General features: G+C 37.5%; 1 protein-coding gene across 2 annotated transcripts in view; it reads right to left on the bottom strand.

Annotated features, from left to right (window-relative positions):
- UNC5C (unc-5 homolog C (C. elegans)) overlaps positions 1-10510 on the bottom strand; it is a 373518-nt gene that overhangs the window by 30616 nt on the left and 332392 nt on the right. For both annotated transcript variants that reach the window (XM_004681110.2, XM_004681109.2), the window contains one exon: positions 8043-8130. In XM_004681110.2, coding sequence (XP_004681167.1) covers positions 8043-8130 — 88 coding nt within the window. The remainder of the gene's footprint in view (positions 1-8042; positions 8131-10510) is intronic.

Here is a 10510-nt window from a genome sequence, read left to right as displayed (position 1 = left end):
ACCACCTTCCTTTCAAAGCAGGTATTTTCTGCAACATGCTGACTTGTGTTTAGAGGGTGTCTTAGACACATCCAGACCTGTGTTCTGCTACCATGGAAGCACATCATTATTATCAACTCAGAGTTCCAAAGCAGTCTAACTTAGAGTGAACACATTCTAACATCTCTTTACATATAGCCTTGACCTACTTCCTCTCCATTTTGGCACAAAATCCTTTTAAATATTTAGAGATTGTTATGACATTGCTAAACTCTCTTTCTTCCAGACCAAACAGTCATATTTTTTTTTCAACATCAACTAGAAAAGCATAGGCTTCAGATCTTTTTTCTAATTCTATTTTCCTTTTCATAAAGATGTCTGTTAGTTTTTCAATGTCTTCACTAAAGTGGGGCACCCTGAAATGAACATGGAACTTAAGCAGAAAAATAGAGGGACTACTATTTTCTATGAGTTGGATTATGCATTTATATAAACACCTCCTAAAGTTACTATGTTAGTGTCATCTCAAACAAGCAATTATAAATATTATTTATTGTCTTTAAGTTAGATGAGAAGATAGAGATACTATGGTTAATTGCTCCTATAAAAAAATGCCACGGTGAAGCCCCAAGAAGTTTAAGCAATTGGTAAAGATAACCACTCTTGTACTCCTAATTTTCTGTCTCTATAATCCTGTGGTTTGTATTGATGGCTTTTGAATTTAAGTACAGAAATTCATATTTAGCTATTTAATTTAATAGCTTCAGGGAAAATTCCAGGCCATCTATTTTTCAATGCAGTCTTTTCTCCAAATAGCAGCCATTTCTACCATTCTTTTATCCTTCCTCAATTTATGTTTTCATTCCAATCATCGGTAACACTATAATGCAAGAGCAGGGCAAAAACAGAAACCTTCTCAAGGGCACAACTTGAAACCTCTCTCCAGTCTGACATCAATACTGTGATTTATTTAGTTCAGCCAAATAAAAGTCCATTAAAATGTATATTGCCCTGTTCATATCTTTCCAACTTTACTCACACGGGTACTACAAAGGGAATATAGAATTATTTTATAATTATGAGGACCACTTGAAATGGATTTTTCTCTGGTCTTTGCTTATGGTTTATGAATTATGTAATTGAGAAGTTCATTCATATCTATATCTTACTCTCATTTAACACTCAATAGCAGGTATTCTATTTTCTATATTGTTGGCTGGTAATTCCCCAAGGATCTCTCATGTCTCTGCACATTTCTATTTTTTTAATCAAGGATTTTGCAAAAATGTCTATTCCTGGATGACATGTTCAGTAGCCATACTGAACATGTACACTTCCCAGTCAAAAGACACAGGTCCCCTAAACTCAGGGTCTTTTCTGGAATGCAACCACCAAGTACAATGTCATTTGGCCCTCTCTCCATCACCTTCTCACAACGGAGGTTTAGGAGGTTGTACAAAATGATGACTGCCTGGAGAGTGTGAGAACCATGACTAATGGCTCTGACACAGGAGTTTTGTGCCATCCATCAACATCACAAAACACTGGCAGTCAACTTGGAAGCTCTCAAGTAAATTCGAATTTTCGAAATTTCTCAGTTTTTGACAATTATGATCAGTCGTAAGAATGAATGAAATATGTCAAATTTTCCTTTAACAACACTCAACTATCAATGTGTGCTCTCTCTCACTCCAAAATTTCATGAGGCATTCGCCAACATATTGCTTCTTCACCTTCCAATTTAGAAACTTAAAAAAACAAAGACAAAAAAAAATCTTGCCTTAGTCTTTAATATTGTCTCCATTCTTAATGAATAACAATTGTTTTATGTAATCTAAGGTTGTCAAAATACATGGAAATATAAAGAATTCGTAGATGATTGGTACCTTGAAAACTCATCACCTGCTCCTCTAACAAAATTGATTTTAATTTCCTCTAAATCCAGTTTTCCCCCTTCCTTCCACTGTGAAATTCATTCTCATATAACATGAGGGAAGTTGTTTTTTGTTTTTTTTTTTTTTTTTTTTCACTGTGGCTTAGTTGATAACACATTATCCTCCCTAAGCAGTAACCTTACCTTATACTTATTTAATTTTACTTTTCCTACGAGGGAAAAAGCAATGACTGTGCTTTCCTGAAACTCTCTTACCTTTTACTTACAATTATACCTTGAGAAGAGAGCATTAAACTTTTAAGGAAGGAGACTAAAGTGAAATCCATTTCAAGTGGTCTTTGCAATATAGTGGGATTGGAAACATCTGTCTCTCAGTCTGCTGTCAGCAGCCGGTGCTCGAGGCAGAAGGAGGAGGGTCTCTTCTCATCACTGAGTGGAACAGAAGGGAGAAGACTCCCTGCTGGGTTGGGGAGCTGTCAGACCTGTGCTCTCCCAGCACACCCCTCCATGCAATATTGATGGGCACCATTCTGGAGGAGGGAGAGCAAGGGAAGAGAGGGGCAGTAGGTGTCAAAAGAATTTATTAACCCAGTGAGGTGGGAGAATGTAATGAATAGGAAAGTGGTTGAAGTGGAATTCATAACAGGGCATGAAAAACAAGAGAGAAACAATAAGATTCTTGATGTGTTTCCAAGATAAAAGAAGTAGCGCTGAAATTGGAAACATTTCCAAGCATATATAGAAGTTAAGTTAGGAAAGGTTAAGATTTAACACTGTGACACTGAAGGCCAGAGTATTGAAATGCACATTTATTTATAAAAGGAAGGATGTTACATACATCCAACAAAGTAGTAAAAGTTAAATATTCTAATTTGTTTTTGTAGAGAGAGACTTACACTTTTATGTCTCATGAGACCTAAACTACTTAAATAAATTTTTCTGTGAATATTAAATTCAGAAGCAAAAGTTAGTTGTAGAAGTGGCAAATAAGTAGAAATGCAACAATGATAAGTGATGAAAATTTTCATAATCTGACAAGGATAACACCAAGTTCTTTGTTAGATAGAGCCTCAGACTGCTAGGGCAGAGCCCTCAGAGAAAAAATTTAGTTTCCCGTCAGAGTATCCCCTCCTTTGCTTGCTGTTGTCAGAGAGGAGAACTTCACTCTATCATAGGTAACTTATAAAACATTCACAAAGGCAGCTAGCTGCATTTGCCTTCCACGGCATACCTGTAAAGGAGTTAGGTGAGTACTTACACTACCTTTTTGTCTAAAAGAGGGCACTAACAGCTAGATATTAACGCACTTTCCCTAACCCACAAAGCTGGCTGCAGGCAAAGCTGGGTTTCAATCACCAGTCCTCTGGTTTCTTTTGCTGATGGTATATTTGGGGTTTCCTCATGCTTTTAGGCCTTGAGGGGTTATTTTTTGGTCTGCTTGTTAGAATGAGCTCAAAACTGCCTTACGAAAAGCTCTCCATCTCCCTTTGTGTGGGGATGGGAGAGGCCTTCTAGCCATACACATGTCCCCTGCAGGTCCCTCAGGATGACAATCCTACCTCAGGCTCAGCTGCCTTTTAAAGCATATGGTTTCACATAACTGGCACCTTGAAATATCAGCACTCTAGGCATCTGACAGGAAAAATCTAACTCACTTGCTTTCAAAAGCTCAACTGAGCAAAGAAATAATTATTTATGGAAGCCCATCTGAAGGGTGTGCCCAATATTTCCTTCAAAGGCTGAGATCTATCCCTGGATTAAACAGGAACGGCTAACTGTTACGCCCTTGCCTGAATTGCTGGTTCCTGGTTGAATTATTTCACTGAATGTACACTTGGCCTTCTACGATCTAATTACAACAAGGGACACTAACAGAAGCAGCTCTATGAAACTCATTGCTATTTTTATTTTAAGGACGTTGCTTATCAATATTAACAAAATGTCTTCTTTATGAAGAACCAAAGAAGAAATAATTACTCTGCTTTAGGGCAGATTTTTTCCTCCCATGGACCTTGTAATCTGCCATGATTCCCTTTTTATAAGTAGACTTTTGATAAATGAGCACTTTGTAGTACAGTGAAAGGATAAGACTTAAATATACCTGGACTCCATGCCTGCCCCCTCCTCAGCAAACTTTTGACAGCTGTTGCTTTAAACTGAGCATCATTAAAGTGCACTAAGAAGTAACAATATCAACTGTTGTGTCACAAAGTTCTAACCACCACATTAAAATAAATGATTAACTACATGAGAGAATTATTGTCCTTCACCCTCACATTGTTTTATCATTTAAATACTGTAAAAACAATGATGTTGTAATTGCCTCACCACTAACTCACTCCTTAAACCTTTTGAGCTTTTAAAAATTACCTAAAATACAATCAAAATCTGACTGTTGAAACATCAAATGTTTAATTGTTTTTCTTTCTCTACATTTTAATTGTAACATTCGGACATACCATGTACTCCATTTTGACATTCTCATTACCTTTGATGACTTCATATTATACTATGTCATTCATCTTTAGATCTAAGTTTTAGTGGTGAACTCAGTATCTGCTAGCTTATAATACCACACATTTTAAGCTTCTACAGTGCTATAAATGTTAATGAAAGTTTAAAAAATAACTCATTAAATGTCATTACAGTAATAATAAACTCATTAAATGTCATCAAAGCTAAACCTGAAATAAAAGTATTTCCTAACATCCTTCCCTCAGTTGTCTCTGAACACTCTTCCTGGAAGAAGGTCCTTACTGGTGACGCCCCAGCTGTCACTCAGGCACAAATCCCACATCCCTACCTGTGCACTCTGCGGGCATCAAAATCAAACTCATCCTCTCCACCTGACTCCCAGCAGCTCTGCCTGGCCTCATTCACAGTTCTTACAGTGCTCAAGCTGGATTCTCAGATATATGCTTTGTGTTTTGCCACTCTTTACTGCCCCTTTAGCCATTGGAGAAACACATTTTTTCTCCTAAAACACCTTTCACGTTCCATCCTCCTAACATCCAGGCCCGGTTTCTTCTCCTTCTCCTGGATTATTGTCACAGTGTAAGCAGGACCCCAGCTTTAAGGGCAGATTCCCTGTTACAATTCATCTGCTGATATCACCAGCTCAGTCTTCCCAAGGTACTGCCATTCCTGAATCACCTGGCGGCTCAGAAACCTCCCATGGTCCCCTAGAGTTGACAAAAAATTTCTATTCACCTTTATATTTGAAATGTCCATATTGATTTTTTTGGCCTTTTGAGGAAACTACTAAGAATGTGCAGAATGCAGAGAAAGGGAAGATGAACTTTTGTATTGTCAATTCAATTTGTTTTTCACTAAGAACTGACAAAGGACATGATTTCAGTCTGAGTCACTCCTATTTTAAACTGGTACTAGAAACAAGGCAAAAAGTCCTCACTGCACAAATTGGATCCACAGAGAGCTGTGGCAGCCAGGAGGAGAGAACTGCAAGCAGAGCCTGGCAGCTTGGCTTTCTTTTCTGTCAGAGACAGCTTGTCCCATTTCAGCTGCTCATCTGCCCTTCAGCTTCCTCTTAGCATGTCTGCAGCAAAGATAAGGGCACTCTTGTCACATTCACTGTGTCTCATGTAATTAGGTTCACACCTCCCTTTAGGCAGTTCACATTAACAGATGACCAACTGGATGCTATCCAGCTGGAGAAACACACAGTTTGGGATGCAATCAGGGGAATCAGACAGAAGGAAACTGGAGAAAAGTGATCAGACGTTTCCTGTAACTGCCTGGAAGCAACGTCCTTATCTTCTGACATCAGCACAGAGTCTTCTCTGAAAGAAGTTCATCTTGGATCACATGAGGGAGGAAAAGGGCATTAGTGAGCTCTAGGAAGCCACTGACAGGAAGGCGCTGTGGTAAGATGGCTGAGGTCCGAGTGGCTTCTGCTTCGAGGATGACAGGTAGAAAAAACAAGAGTGGTGGGTGAGAAAATGTGGGGTGAACTCAATTGTTTGTAGGATGCCTTGGCTGTGTGGCTTCATTTCTCCAAACCCTAGTTTCTTTATCTTGAAGTAGAACTCATCAAAACTTGCAGAGGGCAATGGGGAATAAATGGAATTACAAGTATACCGAATAAAGAGGAAATATGCTTTATATTATTATTATATTCTAAAGCACAGTCTTATCATTGTATTTTCAAGATAAACACATTTGGCTCAGAGCAGAAACAGTAGAGAGGACATTCTCATATTTAACACAGTTGTTTTCTTGTGTACGTTCCTTATTTCATAGCCTTTTATGCATATTTGCTAATGAAATATTGAGGTTACTCTAATTTCATCTTGATAAATAGAGCTTCTTTGATTCATTCCCCATTCAGTAAATCAACTCCCTCTGCAACTGACTTCTGCTGGTTGGCACAGCAGAGTGACTTTAGAGTTTTTATTCCTTTAGAATCAAAGGCAGAGGTATCTAAAAGCAGTAGTCTCCAGTTTTATCAATTTTCTGTTTTCTCTTTCCTTCATCTAAAATGTACCATTATCCTGGTGGGGATGCTGACTACATATGAAAGGAAAGCCCTGGAGACACTGAGTGCAGGGGCCTTTCCTTTTCAGTGAGAGGCAGCGCTGACCCATTCTCAGCTAACAACAAGGCTGAGCAGACATCAGACGGGAAATAAGACCACAAACACCTCACTGCTTCACAGCACAAAGCGCCACTAATATTTATATCTGTTTAAACAAAATGTCCGTGTTGGTGAAGGCCTGAATGGAGGGTAACCTAGGCTCTGGACAAGAGAAAGAAGAAAAACGGGGGCACTTTCAAGTTTGCTAACCTTCTGCAAAAGAAGAGCCCTCTCAGGGCCTGTGAATGCTACTCGGCATTGAGAGTGAACAGATGAATAATCTGATGTGAGAAAACAGAAGAATTTTAGTGATTGTATGTTTTTAAAATTCAAGGTGCAAAAAATGTTTATGGAATTTTATCATTTTCTTACAGTAGTGTCTGTGTAGGTAAGGTAAACTAGAGGGAAATTGTTTGCTGGGTCATGCTAAGTCTAAATGCCAATATTTCTACCTGAAAGCATAATAGAAGAACTTTTTGTCTACCAAAGAAGCAAAAAAATGAGCATCTCCCTCTGAGGACAGAGAGGGGAAGAGAAACAGTGTAAAGTATATTTTAACGATACCTTGTTTTATAGTCACCAGTCAGACTTGCAGTCAGATAACAAAGCTGAGGAGCCCATGTGTCTTCCCTTTCAGGAGAGGCAAAAATACTTATACCTGAGGATCTTTGTTTCCACAGCATCTTTTAGTTTGGGATCAGAGTGTACATAATGGTCTTTAAAGTGCTAGTGTAACATGTGCTCTTTATATGGGAACTAATCAAAAAAGACCATGTATGACTCGTTAGTGGTTGAATTTAGGTCTTCTAAACTCCTCTTGTTATTTTTACTTAAAACAACTTCATCTTTATAATGTTGGCACATTCAGACAGGGGAGGAAGCACACATGGTGATGGTGCAAAGGTGAATTGGTGGTGGGAATTTTATGGGGACTATACCTGAGAGGAGAAAGCAAATATTCCACAATAATTAAGAATGATGTTAAACATATGCAAATGAAATTTAAAAAATAATTTAACAATTCAAAGCAGGGTCTTTTGATTTAATCTAGTTTAATCAACCCTAGATCCATTTAGAAAGACCCAGTTATAAATTCCATAGGTGCTGCATTTAAGGAGACCGGGGATACTTAAGTTAGAAGCAAGTCACAGAAATAAGAACCTGCAGATGAAATAAAATACTAGTCTGAGGTGGAAGGAGCAGGTTAGAGGTTCAAGGAGTTGTCTAACTTCTGCGATATTAGCCATGGCAGTGGCAGTAGGCTGGATTCCAAGAAGATGTATATCTACCCTCAGGTCACTGGGTAATCACAGGATCACATTTTTGATCTTTTCTTTTTGTCTTTTTGTCACATGTCCACTTTTATAGTCGGGACCTCCCATTTTACTCAAGATCTACAAGTGTCTGAAGCTTGAAAGATAAAGAGAAGTAAAAGTTGATGTTTTATAGATGTATAGAACAAGGCCGGGAGCAGAACACTCAAGACAAAAATATACTGAGCTTATCCTTTCTGTTGTACAATTCTCCAAACCAGATATTGATGAAGTCAAGTGTACCAGAAAAAAGTATATTTACCTCATATTTTCTTTCCTGTGTACAGTCACATACATTTCGTAGACTCTCCCTTGGGGAATGGCCCCAGCGGGAATCAGCAAGCTTACTCCTGAATAGCAAAAGAGAAAAGTAGTGTCATAAGACCCATGAATCAAAAGAAAATTCATAGAGTGCCTTTGAAGCTAGGGAAAGGGAATGAGGGGATTTTGTGGTATGTAGCCATAAGCCTGCTTCTTTTTCCCTAAAGACATGTAAATGTTCACAGCTGCCTTACTTTCCTTCCTTACTGGCCTTATTTGTTACCACAGCTCCCTCTGAACTGTTAATGGATTTAGTTAAAGGAATGATGTAATTTTTTAAGTTCTTGTTTTATTTAAAGAATAGACAGATGGTTCTGCTGTTGTTTCCCTTGCAAAATGAGGGGAAAATCAACAACTGCTCTTAAAATTTCAAACAGCTGTAATGATGCATGGTTTCTAATTAAAAAAAAAAAATCCCACAAGATTCAAAGTCAGGGGGAAATGCTAACCTCAATAATGGTAGACAACATTTATTCTGAAATATTTGATTAGCATTATGATTTCCATAACAAAATAATTCTTGAAGAACTTATTTTATCACACACAACACAAGAAAGTGAATTGTAACTGCTAGTTTAGTCACAGCAGGGCAAACTCATTTTTTTTTTTTTTTAAGATTTATTCATTTACTTTTATGTATAAGAACTGGTGTGTAGGCCAGAGGTGCCAGTGGTGAGAGGATTCACTAGAGACCGTGTGGGTAGAAAAACAGATGGACTTACTGAAACACACTGCTGAGAGGATCATCGGAAGAGGCAAGAGAAGTCTACCACACCCTATGTGGGTCAGCAACCTGGCTGGGAATGGAACTCAGGCCTTACTGGTGTTAATGAGGCCTCAGATAATTGGTGAGATTTTTGTAGCATATTGGACTGAACTCTGCTCTATGTTAACTTTCTACAGCAGGGATTTAACTTGAATTTAATGTCAGAATAACCTGAAAGATTTGTTAAAGTAGATTCTATATCCCCCCCTCCCCCTGAGATTCTGATTTAGAAGACTTAGTCAACATTCAGTTCTAATACATTGCAGGATGATACCAAATATGAAAGTCTGCAACCCACACTATAGGGCCACTGCCCCAGGCAGCAACACCACAGAGGGTGATTCAGGTGTGTAACACCTGATGATATTTGGCTTCATGATTTTAATGCCAATAAATGCAGTTTAATCCAACTTAACACAAATTTAGGGAAATTCACTGTGAATACACTATTTGACCCTTAATGAAGGGCAAGAAGCACAAGATTGTGTTACTGTCTTTGAGTGGCTTTTGAGTTATTCAGCAAGGAAATGGAATATGCCACCTGAGCATAGGTCAACAAGGAAGCTTACCCAACCAAGTCAGCAAGCCTCAAGAATGTAGAATACAGAATCACATAAGGATATCTGTTAGTAAGCTTGGGTCTGACTGGTTGACAATGTTGAGTTACAATCTTCTTGAGAAGAAGAGTTTTGAGAGGGGTGTGTTGGGGGAATTAAAATGTCACATTAGTGTACAGAATGGCACTGTGATCACAGAGTGGAGTATGAAGCCCACAGGTGACTCTAATGCTTCAGGTTTTTTTAAAAAATATTATTATTTGCATTGGAAATAATAAAATGCACCTTTGTGTTTATTATAGGGATGCAATGGAATTATGGATTTAAGATAACAAGAATAAGTAAATATTATGTAACTAATATTACTCTACTTTATAAAATAATGCATGCAAATTACCATTACCAGCTACCCGAAAAGCAGATGATACATGGTATCTCCCTGTTTTCATTTAAGAAGCTTTTATAATAATTCATATAAGAAAAAGTAAGAGGTGTAGAAATGTGAAAGAAAGACAGACTCCAATGAATATGATGAAAAAAAAATACGTTGGGAATAAAATCATGTTTAAATAATGGAAATATAGAGTGTATTTTGATTTATCCAGTTGCTAAACTACTAAAATATATAATTAAAATCATGATTTTTAAAGAACATACAATAAGCATGTATGAGAACTTAATGAAAAAATGTTTTAAAAGTATTTTATGTCTGTGTGTGATTTCAACATGTAATGTATTAAAAAGGAAAATGATATTCCATTAAGTAAATATATTAAATGATCCTCTTAAAAGTATGAGGTGGAAAATTGTCAAGCTGTTGAAGTGGAGACAAAGTTAGAGGAATAAGACAAAAGTTCATATTCAGACATGAAACAATTTCTGTATAAACTTCGCAATTAGATGGTCTACACAGTGTATATGCTTCATGAAGACTTTAGATTAATAAAATTCTTTGTTAGTGTTGTATTCATGAAATACTCAGTTTTGTCTAAAGAAGCTAAGGTAGATTCACAGAAGACTCCACTAACCGATTTAACCTATTTGTGATCAATATTCTGAACCCATGCTATCATTGATTACTGAATA

The sequence above is a fragment of the Condylura cristata genome, unplaced genomic scaffold, assembly GCF_000260355.1.
Source record: "Condylura cristata isolate star-nosed mole 26May11 unplaced genomic scaffold, ConCri1.0 scaffold00012, whole genome shotgun sequence".
Lineage (NCBI taxonomy): Eukaryota > Metazoa > Chordata > Mammalia > Eulipotyphla > Talpidae > Condylura > Condylura cristata.
Note: the sequence above shows the minus strand (reverse complement) of the source record. Positions and strands in the feature narration are given on the sequence as shown.